The 19,521-nt window shown below is 45.3% G+C and overlaps 1 protein-coding gene across 5 annotated transcripts in view; it reads right to left on the reverse strand.

Moving 5' to 3' along the window:
• Positions 1 to 19,521, reverse strand: part of MCC (MCC regulator of WNT signaling pathway) — a 431,948-nt gene that overhangs the window by 44,691 nt on the left and 367,736 nt on the right. For all 5 annotated transcript variants that reach the window (XM_045034744.1, XM_019838097.3, XM_045034751.1 and 2 more), the window contains 3 exons: positions 6,562 to 6,708; positions 5,528 to 5,617; positions 4,274 to 4,422 (listed from right to left, as the gene is read on the reverse strand). In XM_045034744.1, the coding sequence (XP_044890679.1) occupies positions 4,274 to 4,422; positions 5,528 to 5,617; positions 6,562 to 6,708 (386 nt within the window). The remainder of the gene's footprint in view (positions 1 to 4,273; positions 4,423 to 5,527; positions 5,618 to 6,561; positions 6,709 to 19,521) is intronic.

A 19,521-nucleotide genomic window follows, 5' to 3' on the forward strand; every position in this document is an offset into this window, starting at 1 on the left:
AGTGCCATAGTAATAGCTACTATTTATTAACCCCCTGCTCAGTGACCCTCTAATGGCCCTCTGACTCAAGTACTATTATCCCCATTCTCAGAGGAGGAAGTAGAGTCACAGAGGGGTTAAGGACATTGCCCTGGGATTTGAGTCAAGAAGTTTGACCTCAGATCCTGTACTGTTCACCACTCAGGGCAGAAGCAAAAGATGAATCAGGGAGTGAGTACGAAACTCTCCCTAAGGGTCTCTGAACGGGCAGTGGACCAGGAACCATGGATTATGTCCAAAGCTCCTTCCACTTTGGACACTCCTGCAACTGTTAACTACCTGTAGGGCAAGCAGCAGGAACTTTACGCTTTATAGGAACCAGAACTATAAATTCAGAACAAATGAGTTAATGGCAACGTCAGAAAAACATAAGCATTCAGCTTCTCTGTTTTCTGTCCTAGGACAGAGGCTCTGGATGCAATGATTCATTTCCCATCGACACACCCATTTATAGTACTCTGACCACCAAGTCTTCAAGACACAGGGTTTCACACATACAAAATGCAAGTGACTCAATGCTCTGGTTTCTCTTCAGATCGCATAAATCTTTTGCCTTTTACAAAATGCAAGTGACTCTTGAAAAAGTAACAGGCTTGGAAGCCATTTGCTTTGTGGATCAATCTTAGGACCACATATCTTAAGAGAAGAATATGGACACACTCACCAACATTGGAGATGGCTGGTGAGTGTATAATTAAGACCACTGTGGGGCGCCTGGGTAGCGCAGTCGGTTAAGCATCCGACTTCAGCCAGGTCACGATCTCACGGTCCGTGAGTTCGAGCTCCGCGTCAGGCTCTGGGCTGATGGCTCGGAGCCTGGAGCCTGTTTCCGATTCTGTGTCTCCCTCTCTCTCTGCCCCTCCCCCGTTCATGCTCTGTCTCTCTCTGTCCCCAAAAATAAATAAACGTTGAAAAAAAAAATTAAAAAAAAAAAAAGACCACTGTGAGACTTTGGCAACTCCAAGGTCAAGTCAGTGCAAGGTGCTACAAGAACCTACTTTTCTGTTCTTGTTGAGATTAAGACTTCTTGAGACAGTCCCCACTTTCCTTTACACTCCACCTTGCTCCAATGTACATTTGGACCCCACCAATTAGACGAAACTCTTTTAGCCAGCTCACAGACCTACATGCGACCAATCACATCTCAGGGCCCTTCTCAGGCAACCCCGCTTAATAGGCTACTCCTTCCTTCTGAAAATGTTGTCTCTCACTTAGGTCATGACAGGTCTCTACTGGTTTTCTCCCTGCCTTAAAGGATGTTTCTTCCATCTTCTTTGCTGGCTCCTTATTCTCTATGAGATCTGTGAGGGTTGGCATTCCCTCAGGACTCAGTCCAGGGTGCCCTTCTGCATCAGTTCCCATCCCTACCCCAGGGTAATTTTATCCAGTTCATGACTTTAACAGGCATTTATGTTCCTATGGCTCCCAAATTTCTCTAGCCTGGACCTCTCTTCTGAGTGCCAGTTTCACATCTCCAGCTGTTTCCTGATACTTCCATTTGGGTGCCACACCAGCACCTCAAATTTAATATTACCAAATGAGACTTATTTCCCCCAAACCTTGCCCTCCCTCATCTTCTCCATTCAGTAAATGCCACCACCATCTTCTCAACGATACAGGTGAGACACATGAGAATCTTCTTTGAGACCATCCCTTCCTCTTACATCCAGATCTACTACAACTACAGTTTCCATTGATTCTATACCACCAAACACACTGACCCCCATTGCTTCGCATCATCTCCACTTTGGCCACACTGGGCCACTGCAATCATTGCTCTGCTTCCACTCTTGCCCCCACCCCCTTCCATTCTTCACACCTGAGTCATCTTTCAAAATCTAAATCAGGTCTGTTCTTCTATTACTTAAAACTCTTTAATGACTTCCACTGATACTTAGAATAAAGAGGAGACTTGGTCCATGACCTCAAAATCCACATCCCACCAAGCCCTGCTGACTCTGCCACCTTATTACATGTGACTCCTTCTTTAATCTACCCCATTTCAGTTCCATTGGCCTTTGAACAGCTCCTACTTCATGTCAACCTTCTTTTTGGCCATAAGATTGTTAAGTTGGTTTGTAAGACTCTTAGTTTGTCATATGGCTGCTTCCCTTTTCCCTTAAACTCTCAACTTACAGCCCCATCTTCAGAGATGCCTTCCCTGGCTACCTATCTAAAATCAACCCCCTCCCCTCTTACTCTATCACAGTGCCCTGTTTACTGGGAGTTTTCTTATGATCTCATTTGTTTGCTTCTTATATAGCTTCCCTAACAGAATACAAACTCCATGAGAGTGGACACCTTATCTCTTTTACTTTCCCCTGCATGACAAATAGCTTAGCATGGAGGAGGTGCTTAAAACAGATTTGTTAAGTAAGGACATACTTCTGAGGAAGTATGACCTCCCAACCCACACACTATCACAAAGCTACAGCTCTCATTTTTGGACGTGTAAGAGGGCCTCCAACTGTGACATAGGTAGTTTAACATGAGGATACACTGATAGATCATTTCTAAGATTATTCCCGTATTCTCGCTATAGCTACGGTCATAGACAGGACACTGGAGGGGAAGTCCAAGGGCAGGGGGACAATTCCAGCTAGGCTATTTAACAGCTCTGGACTCAAGGCAAGTCACTCAACACCGAAGCCTTTGTTTTCTTATTTGCAAAATGAGACTGTTCTTCCCTCCCAAGTTGAAGATTAAGTGGTTGTTTGTGAGAACCCTTTGTAAACTGTTAAACACTGTAATAACGTGAGCTACAAGCACCAAATATTTCCCCTTCCTTTGGTGTCTCCTAGGTAAACAGAACTGAGGAGAAAGGAACCTCCCCCAAGTTCAACCGCAAAGCAGGCTTGTTAAATCCCAGAATCTGTGGAGAGGAGATCCTCACTCAACAGAGGGTCCCTGAAGGCATCTGACTTCATTAAACTGCAAAGGGTATATCTGATTCAGTTCTTAAGCACTCCCTGGCAGTGGTACTGAGATGGTGGCTTCTTTACTGCTACAAGGTAATCATCGGGATTGTCACTCTTAAGTATTTTGGATTTAATAAGGAAACCATTTAATTTCCAGATTTGAAATAACCTAGATTGCCATATTTCCTTAGTCCTCAAGCACTGTATTAAACAGCTTCAAATCAGGGAATGCTAATATGATAATTCAGTTTATTTAGGTTTGCCAGACACAAGGGGAATGGCATTAAGCAACGGTGGATGGGGACTGGCATCCACATTTCTTCCTGGTCAGTTCATAAGCCTTTCCAATTCTAACTACCGTCTCCCACTGAAGACTGGTAGGTCAAGGCAGCCATGCCATACTTGGATATGATTTAGCAGTGCACTCTGTCCCTGCGGGACTCATTCTGAGCCAGGGTGGTTTACCACGGTTTGGCCCTGGTCCTTCTTTGCTTTTTCAGCAACTCTCATTGCTAGGATGACCTACCAGCCAATCTTTGCCGAGAGGCTTGAGTGCAAACTTTAACTACCTCTGTTGTGAGATTTGAGAAGAATCCATAAAACTGGCAAAAATTTCTAAGTAGGACAGTTTGACCTACTTAGAAAATTATTCTCAGTAGGCCTAAGTAGGATAGAATGTAAGGACTGAGGGTTGTGTACCCTGCAAAAAGCATAAATAAAATTAGGCAGCCTTCCAAGAGAATCAGGGAGGTTTAAACCAGCATGCCTGGTCAATCCCAGAATGCCTCCATCAGACCGCCTTTGCTACTTCCTGGTTGCTCCAGGCGCCCCTAGGATGCTGACTCAACATTCCAGAGTTTCTCTCTGTGGTTCCTGGCAGCACCGGCCTACATGCTAAGTAGCCATCTTGTAATTCTGACCCACTCGTCATTCTATACAACCGCTCCCAGGACTTGCTACATAATTTGCAAGGGCCGGTGCTCAATAAAAAGGTGGGGCCCTGGTTCATCAATTATTAAGACTTTAAAATGGTAACACTAGAGCAGTAAAGCCAAGTGTGGGGTCTTCCCAAACATGAGGTTTGCACATTTGAAAACACAGGTCACACAACACCCTTGAAGCCAGCCCCAGCTGCTGTAAGCACTCCTGCAATGCACAAGAAGGTGGAACTCCCCATCCACGAGCCTGAGAGCATCTCTCTGTGTCACAACTCATAAGCCAACTTGAATTGATTTTTGAAAGGGAAAGGAGGGCCGTTCCACATCCCCCGCCCCTGCCCCAAAGCAACCACTCCAATATATAGGATTTCTCCTTACCTATTCAACCGCTCTGTTTCCACCTCAAACTCTCTAATTTTGCTTTCTGAGATGGCAGATCCATGTGAGTAGAGTGTTTGGAAGATCTCCTGGATGTTGGAGCAGTCCTGAAGAGAGTGGGCCAGGTGTTCCGCCACACTGCTGGATACCTGTATAGGTGAGCACAAATCCTCCTCTAGACACGTTGCTTGGGGGACCAGTCCCTCAGGCATGCTTTGCATGCAAGAGAATTTAAAGCTGATATCCCTTGACAACCAGGCACCAGGAGATGGTTACCCCGATCTTTCTCGGTTTGTATGATACGATTCTGTGATAATAAGCTAACTACTGTGAAAACAGTACATAAACAGAATCAAAATACAGCTGTATCCTCCAGGCATATACTGCTGGGTGGCAGGCCTGGGGCAGCATGCTGCTTTACAGTTCCTAAATTTGGGGATATTGAACAGAGTGTGGACTCCTTTCCCCTTCCTGAGCTCCCTGTCCCTCCAGGTCCTCGTCTCTGGTTGCTGCAGCCCAACAGAGCAGCTGGTTCCTTTATTTTCACAGTTTGGCTTCTGCACCAAATCTGGATGCATGCAATTGTTCTCAGCGCAAAATTCTAAGTTTAGGGCCTTAAAAAAAAAATACTATTCAGGCTTTCCCCCACCGCTGGGGATCAGACAGTTGGCTCTCTCAGCCTCACCCCCAATCTTAAAAAAAAATCCTTAGGGAACTCCAACTACTCCCTTTTCACCATCCATCAGCTGTTATGGGCCCAAGGGGTTTTTAGGCTCTCCAGATGAAAACCCTGATAACTAAGTGGGAAGGTTCCAGTCTTTCCTGGCATCAGGCTACACTTCAAAGGCAGCACTCATCTTCACTGGACAGCACGTTCTCTTTTAAGAGCCATGTGCAAAAGGTAAAATTCTTTTAGAGCTTCCTGACCTACTTGGTCTCTGGGGTAGCAGGGTGATATACAGCAGGTACTTCAAGACTTTCATCTACATCACCAGTAATGACACCTAAATCATTTCTTTCTGAAAGGTTTCAAGTAGAGAAAAAGAAAAATTCCCTTAAAGCCGAATGAGTAATTCCCTGATGAAGAAACCACTCTACATTTTAATCTGATCCTCTGGAAGGAAATGGGGTAGGATTTATTATTATAATTAACTGGTTTATGGGAGGTGAACTTGGGAAGTTCTGTCATCTACGAGCTGCGGCCTGTGCAGCTCTACTGGGCACTTTCTTGCCTTGCTTCTTGTGAACACTCACCCCTATACTACTGATTTCTGATCCCAGGACTGGTCGATCAGATGATGAAGACTCGGACCTGGTCTTCGATAGCTTCACCCTCTCAGCAATCTTGAAAAACAAAAAATTATCGAAAAATGACATATCACTCTCTAGATACACTGTTGAGACTGTGTTTTACAGGGCTCTTGTTTAGCCATGGCAACTAAACTGATCAATGAATTTCTTAAAAATTACTCATCCAATTTTTCTACCATCTGCTTAACCCAGGGTTTTCCAACCTTAGCACTAGCGACATTTGGGGTTGGATATTCTTTGCTGTAGAATTCTGTGCGCCATAGGACGGTTAGGAGCATCACTGGCCTCTAGCCACAAGATGCCACTAGTACTCTAGTTGTGACCACCAGAAAGGTCTCCAGACATTGCCAAATACCCATTGAAGGGACAAAATCACTGCTGGTTGAGAAACACTGGCTTGACTCAACTTATTCAACTTGATGATTGAGAACTAACCTTCTTGTGGAGACTGGTAGATTACCAGGGAAGAGAATATGTGTCATCTGACCAGTCCCTCTGGGGCAGACTCAACATATAAGCAGGCATGAGGCTGCCTCTCTAACTGACATGGCGTGCCCAGCAGAGCCTATCTGTCTGCAGGCAGGGCTGTTGGTCCTATGAGAAGGGAGATCATTGATTTATTACTCAGGGTCCCCTCCTGGGCTGAATCCCAGTCCTCAAGAGCAACTATCCATCCACCCCTTCTACTGTAGAACCTGACAAAACATCTTACTTTCCACAACAAGTTGACAGCCATGACCTGCTCCTGCTAGTTGATTAATGAGAATTGGCATCCAGGTCACAGCTGAGAGAGACTTAAAACTACTAGTGGGTTATCTCTCCCTGCAGCCCCAGCATAGGAGGACTGTGTGAGATGCTACGGAAGAGCCCCTTGCAGCCTTGTGCACTAATCACATGCCTGCACAGTGGCCATGCTTGGGAGGGGCTGGTGCTTCCAGATAAAAGAGGTGGTGCTCCCACCCGCTCCTGGAGCTCACCTTGGCGATTGGAATGTCGTTGCTGCTGCTGCTCGTGCTCAACTCCCCGGTGCTGGGGTTAACTGGGCGGTTGGCGGAAGTGAGGCGGCCAGGGCTGGCGGGCCCTGTGGCCTGAACGCTCTGTAGTCGCGTTTGAAGCTCTCGAACCTGAAATAATAATGCCTTTAGACACAGTCTGTAGTTTCCCTGGCCAAAGAGCAAAATAGCCAGATGGGTGGATGGCTGAGTTTTCATTTACATTAAGAGATCAGCTTCACTGAAAAGCTAACTTGGTTAAGTCCACATACAAGTTTGCCGTATTCTTAACTAGACCTGCCACTGGCTGGCCATCATCTGTTCTTCACAAGTATGATGTAAAAATGGTTTTTAAGGCTCTGGAAGGTTCCAACAGAGCTGCAAGGACCATCTTTAAGGAATGTTTATTCCTTGAACCTCATGGGCCTGAACTCCTGAATGGCACTGCAGATAGAGAACCTGGGATGAAATCACCACTCTCATGGAACTCAAACATGAGAGAACAAATAATTTCAATGCAAGTGCACATTAATGTTATAGATATCCACCTAAGGTGCTGTAGGAAGCAAGAAAGAGGAAGAATGTGTCTCCATCTGAAGTCGACAGGGAAGGAGGGGGTGGTGCTGGAACAGAGTCTTCGAGGTGACCTGGTTGTAACAGACAAGAGTAGGGGCTGGCTCTCGTGGTGCTATGGGTGAGCTGAAGTGTAGCTAGGAGAAGAGCATGCACAGGAGCACAGGCAGCCGGGTGACACCCTAGGCCTGAAGAGCTGCATGCACTGGCACAGAGGGGAGCCTAAGGGGAAGACACAGATGCACCTGAGCTTTTCCCCAAGAGACGTCAAGGAGGGCTTATCCTGGGAATAGTGGAGTGTGTCAACAGTCTTTCTGTATAAAAGAGAAACACGGGGCCCTTTGAGTTGAATTTAGAACACACATTTACCTGCACAGAATTTAAATGTCCAAACTCCCTTCTCTAGGACTATGGCTCAGCGATTTCCAAAGTGAGAAGTGTTCCAAGTAAGTGAAGGTAATTGTTTGAAATTGGTCTTCCTGATGACCTGGATCACAGCTTTATCATCGGGTACAGTGTCTACCTTGAAGGGCAAACGGACTATGGCACCCGAGGGACCTTCCAAATGGGCACCAGGTCCTGCTGGGAAGAATCATCACTGGCACATCTGAGGCAGTGCTTTTCAAACTTGTCAGTGCACCAGAATGTCAGGGAGGCTTGTTAAAACACAGAGTACAGGGTCCCACCCCCAGGGATTCTGAGTTAGTAGGTAGAATCTGCATATCTACTAGGCTCCCAGGACCTGCAGATGCCCCAGTTGGGGGCTCACACCTTGAGTCTTAAGGGACTCCCAGGGCCACACAGCACCTCAGCCACATCCCTGACACCAAAACCCTTTTCTAAAAGCGACTGGAAAGCTTTTTATATTAAATATCTTGGATGTCCCCATCCTGCTAAATTGGGAACCAAAAGTAATTGAAATTTCAATAATTCATCAACATATTAGAAGCCAAAATTGGAAAATTCCCTCGGAGCAAATTGCATTCAATAGGGTAACAGCTACAAAGTGCCTAATGCTTTGCTGAAGCCTCCAGTAACTGTGGGTTGATGGAAATGTGGGTCGTCCTCATAGTACACCAGACACAGAGCTGACCTCAAAATAGTTTAAAGACTAGAAAAACATATGCTTGTTAAAGCCAAATGGTATTGCTGGGGAAAGATGACAGGGCTCATTCTAGACTGGTCCCCAACAAATCAAGAAGAGGCACAGCGTGGAGGCCTCTTTATGCTGCATGGCAAAGGGAGAGGGCCCACTTTCCCATCAAGCTGGCTTCCTGGCACCTGGGAAAACTCCCTGGTGGAGACCATGGATTTCAATTACTTATCGCTGTTTAAGTCTGATGAGGGCCTTAATAACAATGTTAACACCACTCCAAAATCTAAAGAGTATCTGAATCATTCACAAAGCAATCAATGGTCTGTTCCCAGAATGCCAATTGGCCCACCTCATCTTACTTTTAAAATATATACGTAAGGCGTACGTGGGTAGCTCAGTTGGTTAAGCCTCTGACTCTTGCTTTCGGCTTAGGTCATGATCCCACGTTTGTTGGAATTGAGCCCCACATCGGGCTCTGCGCTGAGTGTGGAGCCTGCTTGGTCTCTCTCCTCTCTCTGCTCCTTCCTCTCTCACCCTCTCGCTTTAAATAAATAAGCCATATATATATATATATATATATATATATATATATATATATATACACACACACACACACACACACACACACATATATACACACAAACATAAATTTATTTATAAATATATATTAATTTCCTTAGGCAAATTTATAAGAACTTCATTAAAACTACCTAGGTTATCGGGGCACCTGGGTGGCTCAATCAGTTAAGCGTCCAACTTCAGCTCAGGTCACGATATCATGGTTCATGAGTTCGAGCCCTGAGTTGGGCTCTGCTGCTGCCACACCTTGGATCCTCTGGTCTCCCTGCTTCTCTGCCCCACCCCTCTGTGCATGCGTGTATGTGCATGTCCTCTTTCTTTCAAAAATAAACATTAAAAAAACCTGCCCATGTTATTAAAAAAAAGTTTCTTCTTCTAATCACTAAAGTGAAACATGTCCACTGTGGAAAATTTAGATGGCACTGAAAAATAACAGAAAATGTTCTTTTTTTACTGCGTTTCCATGGCTTGTTTGCGCACAGGCATGCATGCTTAAAACCATTTCTAAATCTAAATATCCATTTTCCTTGAAAAAGTTTTAGACCTAGAGAATGTCTTTGAAAAGCACAGAATGATAAACATGTTTATTTTTGGTCTACGCTTTATCATTTAATGATAATTGTTAGGCAGTGAAAAAAATCCAGCTGAAGGGAGTAAAGTGAGCTTGTTATGAAGATAGACAGCCAGTTGGATTAAACAGCCTTCTCTCTTTTCTTGATTTGGGGGAGGGGGGGGTAGGGCTTAATTAATTTAAATGAATAAATGCACAGAAATGAAGGCTACAATCAATTTGCTGATTCAGCACAGATGAGGCTTGGGAGAAGGGAGAGACATAGCTCTGTCCTCATTCCTATTCTCACCCACTATAGGAGATTGTGTCATGTATCCCCCACCCCCCCAAAAAAAGGCCAAGTTCTAAACCCCCAGTACCATGGCATCTGGGTGGCTCAGTCAGTTGAGCATCCCACTCTTGGTTTGGGCTCAGGTCAGGATCTTGCAGTTTTGTGAGTTCAAGCCCCACATCAGGCTCTGCGAAGGTAGCAAGGAGCCTGCTTGGGTTTCTCTCTCTCCTTCTCTCTCTGCCCCTTCCCCACTTGAGCTGTCTCTCTCAAAATAAATAAACTTAAAAAAAAAAAAAAGGTCAAGTAGTTGTTCAACAAGCAAATAAAAAGGAAAAGGCAATGGGGGCAGGGTGGAATGGGGTTGGGTGGGGTGGGGTGGGGTGGAGAGGACTGTGAAAGGTTCAAATAAGGAACTGACATTAAAATGCCAGAACTCTGCATTTCTCATTTATACTCTGACTCCCACAGAGAGTAAAGGGTCTTATAAAAATCATTTGATTAGAAAGGAGAATGAGGGGCACCTGGGTGGCTCAGTCAGTAAAGGTCTGACTCTTGATATGGGCTCAGGACGTGATCTCGAGGTCATGAGATAGAAACCTGCATCTGGCTCTGCACTGAGTGTGGATCCAGCTTGGGATTCTCTCTCTCCCTCTCTCTCTGCCTCCCTCCTGCTCGCAAGCATGCACATTCTCGCTCTGTCAGAATAAACAAGCATTTAAAAAAATTTTTTTTAATGTTTTTATTTATTTTTGAGACAGACAGAGAGAGACAGAGCATGAGCAGGGGAGGGGCAGAGAGAGAGGGAGACACAGAATCTGAAGCAGGCTCCAGGCTCTGAGCTGTCAGCACAGAGCCTGACGCGGGGCTCAAACTCACGGACTGTGAGATCATGACCTGAGCCAAAGTCGGACGCTTAACTGACTGAGCCACTCAGGCGCCCCAAAAACAAACATTTTTTAAAAAAGAAAAGAGAATGAACTAAATGAACAAGAAAAAGGAGGTAAGTCAAGAGATGTACTGACAGTTCAAGAAAAAGATAAGGTTCAAACATCACAATGGAAGCAAAAATGGTAAAATACACCCTAGACTAGCATTACCCAACAACTTCTGGTACCAATGCTGATGTTGTACAGCTGCACTGGCCACATGTGACTTCTGAGAACTTGCAATGTGCCTACTAGACCCAAGGAACTAAATATTTAACTGCATTCTATTTTAATCAATTTGAATTCAAATGTAAATAGATGTAGCCTGTAATGACTGTATTGGTCAGTGCAGTTCTAGAACTATTCTAGGAACACACACACACACACACACACACACACACACACACACACACACACAAAACACAAATTGGTGGCTGGTGTGATTTAGTGAATCAGGGTGCCACTCAGCACAATGGCGAAAACATAAGAAGGAGCAGATTTTTCAAAGAGAAATAAAGACGCTAGCTTTGGACATGCTGAATTTGAGAAAACCACGGGGGTATCTAAGTGATTCAGTCAACAATTAGAAATAGAACCCAAGGGAAGGAGAGCAGAACTGGGCATCCAGTTTAGGAATGTTACATGAAGATGAGGCTGCCCAGGGAAGAGGCAGAGCAATGGGGGCGGGAGGAGAGCCCATACACAGGCAATTGATCAATGGAGGACTGACGAGAAGGTGCTTTTGCTCTGGGATGGAAAAGAGGTGAGGATAGGCAGTAAGAAAGGGGAGTTTGCAGATAAGAGGAGGAAGATGGGAAACAGAAGAGCTCCCATCAGATGGGATGTTTCTCTAAGAGAAAAGAGTTAAAGTCCTCTGCTAGGAGTGAGGGAGGGAATAGCAGGTATCAGAAATGACAAAGGAAGCTGAGGACCAAAAAAAAACAAAACAAAACAAAACAAAAAAAAACCCTGCAAACTAATACGTCAGCACTGAGAATGCACTGAGCTCTTTCATTCAAGACAGTAGACTGAGTCAATGCATTGTTCTCTTCAAACTCTGGAGACCTCATGGAAATAATAGTGAAGAATACAAAGAACAGATTAAAACCGAAACAGTGAAAAGCACATGCTTAGGGCATTAGCAGAAAGATTTGGGCACATTCTGTACGTGCAAAGTAGAAGGAAGAGTAATGATGGAAGGAACAGAATGGAAACGCCAAATTCTATCAAATACACGAGGGAAGGCGGCCTGTCTACCCCCAAGAAGGTTGGCAGGGCTTAGACGCAGCCTTGGCAGGTACTATGAAGGACGAGAATGAAAAGTAGGCTGAAAACAGGAGTAAGACTGTCTGTATACAGAACAAATGACAATTTCCAGCATATGACAGCCTCAGCTAAAGTAAACAGGCATTCCTCCTACTAAGAATGCAGAGAAATGCTGCATAAAAGAGCAACAATGAGAAAGAAATTTACTGCCAAGGTTAAAAGAAAGGCAGTGAGAGCTCCAGGTGCCAGAAATGAAGTGGGAAATAAAACTACAGAGGTTAGGGGGAGGTAGTGCCACAGCAGCCCTGGGAATTGAGAACAAGGTATAGCATGTGGGGCCAGGAGGGGCAGAGAGGCACCCCTGTCAGGCTGTCTGAGCAGATCCTCCTCTATAAGCCTGGAACTTTCCTGCTCCGCCGTTCTGTGACCAGTGCACTAACACAAAGGGAGTTGCTGGAGAAGCCAGAAAGAAGCCCCAGAACTGTGCCCAGGGGTAAACCGTAAGAAGCCAAAATCCCAGACCCAGGACGCATTTAGGTGTTAAATCCAAATCTACAGTATCTGTGTATGGCAGGGCCCCAATCTTATAAATTAAGAGTGAACACTGGTCTGGATTTTGCCAGCCAGGCACTGCCTCAGAGACCTTATTTGTAAATCACCCATTATCTCTGGGGGACATAAGGTTCCCGTGACCAGAAGCTGCTAGACATGGAGGGATGACTGCAGAGAAGGGACAATGACACAAGAGAGGCAGCAATCTAAAGCAGAGATGAAGCCACCCAAGAAGAAATGAAAATAAAGCAAACGGCAAACTATGTCACAGTCTGCTGAGGGTCCTTCGAGAGAGGAAAGGAATAATTTCTATAAAAAACAGAAATTAGGAAAAGGGGCACCTGGGTGGCTCAGTCAGTTGAGCACCTAACTTTGGGTCAGGTCATGATCTCAGGTTCGTGAGTTCAAGCCCTGCATTGGGCTCTCTGCTGTCAGCATGGAGCCCACTTCAGATCCTCTGCCCCCCTCTCTCTGACCCTCCCCCGCTCAAGCACTCACGCACACATTCATGCTCACTCACACACTCTCTCTCTCTCTCAAAAAAAAAAAGTTTATAAAATTAAGAAACAAAATCAGGAAAATATCAAACAAGAATAGGTGGATAAAAAAAAGCCAGGAGAAAATGTAGCCAATAAATAAAATCAATGTACTGGTTAAAGTCTAGACTGGGTAAAACTGAAAACAGAATTAGTGACCTGGAACAGAGAAATTAATTCAGAACCCAGCACAGGGAGCTGAAGAGATACAAAATATGCACTAGCCACTGATACCACAAATAGCCACCGAGGCTCCAACGTACTTTTAAAGAAGTTCCAGAGGAAGAGAACATGACATGCAATGTCATGACAGACAAGCAATATTTGAAAAGAAAATAGATGGGTTTTCCAGACATGGAGGCAGACCTAAGTCCAGACACTGAAGAATCACATTAGGTTCTAGCCAGGTGTGGTCATTTGCAGATACATCTGCAAATTCTTTGATATTCCCTCCATCAAGGGGTGGAGTCCAATTCCCCTCCCCTTGCCTGTGCCTGGCCCGAAGGTCTGCTTCTAATGAACAGAATGTGGTAGAAGCTAGACCACACAACTTCTGAGGCTCGATTAGAAAAGAATAATCAGTCTTGCCCACTTGCTCTTGGGATGCTGGCCTTACAAGCCACTGGCCACTCCACCATGAGGAAGCCCAGGCCACCTGGAGAGGATCTTTGCAGGTGTTCTGACCAACAGTCAGAGCTTAAGGTCCCAGACAACAGCCAGCCTCGCCCCGAAGACATAGGAGTAAGGGGAGCCTCCAAGATGACTCTGCCCTAGCCACCATCTGACCGCAATCACATGTGAGCCCAAGTGAGAACTGTCAACCAGAGCCTCTTGGTTCCCCAGAACCATGCAGATAGTAATGAATCATTGTTTTAGGTCTTTAAGTTTGGGGTGGTTTGTTATACAGTTAGAGCTACTTGGAAAGTGAGGATGAAGTCAAAATTGCATATGTAGCAACACTGTAGTGCAAACGTAGGGGGGAAAAGGAATAAAGAGATAATCTTAAGGCTGTCTGGTGGGATGCCTAGCCACTTAGGCAAAAGAAAAAAAAACCTAAAAACCTAGAAACTGTCATCCTAAAATTTAAAACATAGCTAGACTATTGTGGTAGGCCCAATAATGGCCTCCAAAGATGTCCACATCATAGTCTTAGAAAGCTGTGCATATGTGACTTTACACAGGCCAAGGGAACTTGCAGGAATAACTAAGAATCTCATGATCAGGGAGAATCTTGAGATGGGAAGATTGTCCCTGATTATCTGGTGGGCCCAGCAGCCGGAAGCATCCTTGCAAGAGAAGCAGGATGAAGGGGCACGAGGCCTGCTGCTTCTAGAAGCTGGAAAAGGCAAGGAAGCGGCTTATCTTCTAGAGCCTGAGAAGGAATGCAGCCCTGACAACATTCAGATCTTAGGGGGTGAGATGCACTTCAGACTTCTGACCCTCAGAACTGTAAAATACGAAATCCATGTTATTTGAAGCCACTAGGTTTGTGGTAAATTGTTACAGGAGCAAGAGGAAGCTATGTAATCGTCATCAAGAGCAAGGGCAAAAACAAAGACATGCTCAAAGATTAAGAATTTACCCAGCGCAGACCTTTATTGAAAGAACTTCTTTAAAATTTTTTTAATGTTTATTTTTGAAAGAGAGAGAAAGAGAGAGGGAGACAGAGAGCACGTGTGCATGCATGGGGGAGGGGCAGAGAGAGAGAGGGAGACACAGAATCTGAAGCAGGCTCCAGGCTCCCAGCTGTCAGCACAGAGCCCGACACGGTGACCCACAAACCGTGAGATCATGACCTGAGCTGAGGTCAGACGCTTAACCGACTGAGCCACCCAGGGGCCCCTGAAAGAACTTCTTTAAGAATACATGCTTTCAGTAACAAGAAAACCGAACCCTAAAAACGAACCCTATGAAAGAGACCACAGTGAGCACAGTAGATGGCAGAATGAACGGGCAGGAGGAACCCTCCCGTGCTGCCCATGAGTGGAAGGACTGGAAAGCCGTTCTGCAAAGCCATGCTGTGGGGCTTGGTCAAAATAAGAATATGGAGACCCAGGACTCTGCACCCTAACTGCTGGACATGTACTGCAGAGAACTTCCCACCCAGGCCTGAAGGATACAAGGGTACAGGCACTGCAACGATGTCTGTGGTAGTGAAGTCTGGCTGTCAGGTACAGTCCATGTGGCAGGTGACTCTACAGAACACGAGGCAGCCGTCAGCTCACAAGGCCGGATGGATGTGCAGCAATATGGACAGACCCAGAGTGCTGAGCGGGAGAAAGAAGTCTACAGCACAACAACATTTATGTAAGTTAAAAGCAATACACAAAACACTGTGTATAAAAACATATACAAAATGGGGAAAGGAAATGGGATATAAAAGGAATAAATAAGTTAAGCAAGGAACCTTTCACAGATCAGTGAGTGTGCCTTTAACAGACGAATGTAATTAGCTTATCTCTCTTCCCTTGCAGGCCAAATGAAAGCAAACAAATGCAAGAAGGTAAATACCAAGATGAGAGATCAGGAGCCTAAGAGATTATGGTGGCCAGACAGCAAGATGCTGGTGATGAGGAATCTGGTGCTGGAGCTGACAAAGGCAAACATCCGGTGGGGCGGGCACAGGGGAGGGTTTCCAAAGTGAGGGGAAGTCCCCTGAAAAAGTGATGCTAGGCCAAGTGTAAGATGGGTCAGCTGCTGGACACTTTGATCTCCCAGGACAGCTGTAGGAACAAAGACAAGGCCACTGCATCTGTTGATGAAGTCATCTGTGAATGTGGTCCACAGACAAGTGACAGGCAGGAATGAAAGGTGGCCTGGGAGTCCTGAGCAGGATTAGAAGCACCATCATCACCCAGAGAAGAAGTCTGTTCCACTTACGATGTGCAGCAGTACTGGCTGGGTGGTTGTAATTTCAGGCAATTAGGGTGTAATTCATAATTTCACTGTGTAATAGAGCTCGTTGAGAGGAGAGGATCTACTCTGCAGAAGGGCAGAACCGCTGGGCCGCAGAAGCTCTACTTAACAAGCTTCAGGCAGTTGGTCCCATGTGCTTCTCAGAGAAGCCTCCTCCAAGTCCAGATTTGTGGGTATTCTGTAGAGAATCACTCTCTTCTCTTTTTTTTTTTTCTTTCTTAAATGTTGGTTTATTTTTGAGAGAGAGAGAGAGGGAGAGAGAGAGAGAGGGAGAGAGAGAGAGAGAGAGACAGTGCGAGCGGGAGAGGGACAGAGAGAGGGGGAGGCACAAAATTCCAAGCAGGCTCCAGGCTCTGAGCTGTCAGCACAGAGCCCGACGCGGGGCTCGAACCCATGAACCATGAGATCCTGATCTGAGCTAAAGTCGGAAGCTTGACTGACTGAGCCACTCAGGCGCCCTGAGAATCACTCTCTTACTGGAGATTTTAGAAGTCTTTTCTTGGAGTCTTTAAACAAATGAGGAATCCGAATTTACTTACAGAAAAGACACACATTTGTTCCTATTAATCTCATTTCCACAGTGTTTCAGGAAAGTTGTATTTTACGGGTCATGGCAATTCTGTGTAGGCTGAAACACAAGAGGAAGGGGACCACAAGACAGAAGAAGGAAAACAAACCCGACAGCATTTCCATTCTCTGAAGATTTGATAGGTGCATTGTTTTCTTTGTGTTCCACAGCCCACCGAAGAACCTAGACCGGATTATCAAAATGGCTCCATCAGGGAAAGGGGCAGAGTTTTGGCTGCCATCTTAATTTCTTACCAGCATTCCAAAAAAAGGGAGTCAGCTATTTCACTTATAGCCAACAGTTCGTCTTTAAACAGCCTGACCTGGGATTTAGGGGTCGGGGTTGGAGAAATGGTAAGTAAACACTGGCGCCCACAACTAAAAAAGTTACCTCACAATTTCCATGGCACAAATGTGCATGAAGTGTTTTTAGAGTAAGTGGAACTGTTTTTAAAGAAGACATGAAAAGAATCATAGTTCTGAGAATTCTCGATCTTGGATCCCACTTCACACTTCCTCAAGCCACAGAAAGGAGGGGTGATAGGTTTTACCAATAATGCTTTGTTGGGCTCAAATCAAGATAAATACACCCACCATTAACTTCTTCTCTGTGAAACAAACTCATTTTGCCTTCATTTAGTGTTTTCTTAGCATGCTAGCAAGATTGATCTATAGAAGCCTAAGGAATCCGGTGTCCCTGTTACTGTCACAAAGGATGGTTTATTAATTTCTGATCTGTGTGGAAGCAGGAGATAGGATGAGGAAAAGGGGGAAGAGGACCCAGGAAAAGCATTTGAACAATAGGACAAGAAAAACTGCATCACATATTAAGGCTAGGAGAGCCCAAGTTTCGGTGCTAAGAATTAATGTCAGTGTAGACGAGGACAAGATTATCAAACTTCTGTGAGCGTTGGTTTTCTCATCTCTAAGAAGGGTATAACACTAGTACCTATCTTGTAGAATTCTGGTGCAGATTAAACAAGACATGCATAAATCATCGTTCATCACAAGTAAATGCTCAAAGTATGTTTTGTCTTTGAATTTCAGTTTTAAATCCTGCTTTGCCTTCAGAGGTATCTGTTTTTAGTCCAAGAGGGGTATGTTTACTCTGAAAACATTCAGAGAGTGTTAATGGTATCAATGTTAACAGGTTTTTAAAAAATAAGCTATCAAGATTGCATTAAAAAAAAAAAAAGATTGCATTGGTAAGTGGTACCTTGTAATCCTTTCCTGGATGAGCACAAAAAGTTGTCACTCTGCTAGGTGATGGCTCCTTGCCTTTGGAGCCCCAGGGTGCCCATGTCTTGCCTGGTTCCATGACAATCACATCCCTCTCCAACCTCCCTCCTCTAGCTCCAGTGACCCTCCTGAGTGAATGGAGCAGGTCAAGCTCTTTACAGCCAGTGGCTTCCCCCTCAGACACCAGGCTCATCACTGCCACACTGTGGGTGCCAGGAGGAACAGGCCAGGTGTGAGGAGAAGGTGCCTGAAAAGCTGAGGTTCTCGTTTTCACTCACCCTGCAGGAAGAGAGGTAAAGATGCTTTGAGAGGGTCTTGGCCCACATCCACTGGGTGACTGAAGGACACTTTGTTCTCTTTCCTGTGCCCGAGCACTTGCTGGGATCAAGATGAGGAAGTGTGCCAGGGTCCAGCACCCCATCCTTTGATTCAGTGGCTCATGGAAGGGCCTGAGCACACATCCTTCTAAAGAGCTTCCCAGTGACTCTGACATATACACAGAGAGCCACCACAAGATGGAGGGTCAAACGGCCTATTTCTCTGGCACCCTGATTCACGTCCAAGTCTGTCTGGTATAACGCTCAAAGCAAACATGCCAGCTGAGTTAGGAACATTTTCTGCTCAACAAATATCCACATGCACTTTCACATTTCTCAGGCCCTCTGTGGTTAAATGGAGCATCTGTCCGGTTCTGGCCAACTGGCTGTGGGCGGAAACACGTAAGTGCAGAGATGTTGTAGACGACGGGTGCCATCAGCCTGGGTCCCTGGAACAGTGCTATGTGCTCATCCCCAAATATGCACTGGACATTCAGTGCAAGCAGGAAATCAGCTTTTTTGGTATGCCATGCCACTGAAATTTGGGGGGTTAATTTGTAACTGCTGTATGACCTACCCTTATCTTAATATATCAGTCATACAAAAGAAAGAGCCACCTGAGACCCCAAAATAGGAGTTGGAAGGAGAGCACTGGGCCAGACCACACTCTTCTCAGCTCCCTTCCTCATGGCCAGATCAGGGCTGGGGGTGTTAAAACAGGTGGCCTTTCTCATTCTCTTTCTTTCTCTTTCTCCTTCTGTCTCTCTTTATGTCTCTCTCTCTCTTTCTCTGTCTCTCTCTCTCCCCAAACCACTTAACTAATACTAGCAATGTCTTTCTCATATAGAGAAAGTCCTAAGAAGAAATGGAATAAGATATGAACAAAATTCCATTGAGGACAAAAGAGAAGACTATTTGTGTCTGACTACTACTTGCTAAAGCTGGGAGACACAGATCACTGTCCATAATCCTTCCTTTTTCTTAATTTGAAAATTAAGGAAAAGTATAAACAAGAAAAATATGCCTAATGTTTCACTGCCTAGATTCAGCCTCTATTAATATTTTGGCACATTAGCTTTCCTTCTATTTCTTTTTTTTCCACCTAAGTATTTATGTATTTATTTAGAGAGCAAGCGAGCGAGCACATAAGCAGTGGAGGGACAGAGAGGGAGAGAGAGAGACAGAGAGAAAGAGACACAATCTCAAGCAAGCTCTGCACTGTTGGTACAGAGCCCAACATAGGGACCAAACTCACGAACTATGAGATCATGACCTGAGCTGAAATCAAGAGTTGGACACATGGGGCGCCTGGGTGGCGCAGTCGGTTAAGCGTCCGACTTCAGCCAGGTCACGATCTTGCGGTCCATGAGTTCGAGCCCCGTGTCAGGCTCTGGGCTGATGGCTCAGAGCCTGGAGCCTGTTTCCGATTCTGTGTCTCCCTCTCTCTCTGCCCCTCCCCCGTTCATGCTCTGTCTTTCTCTGTCCCAAAAATAAATAAAAAAACATTGAAAAAAAAAATTTAAAAAAGAGTTGGAC

Source organism: Felis catus, chromosome A1 (genome assembly GCF_018350175.1).
Source record: "Felis catus isolate Fca126 chromosome A1, F.catus_Fca126_mat1.0, whole genome shotgun sequence".
NCBI lineage: Eukaryota > Metazoa > Chordata > Mammalia > Carnivora > Felidae > Felis > Felis catus.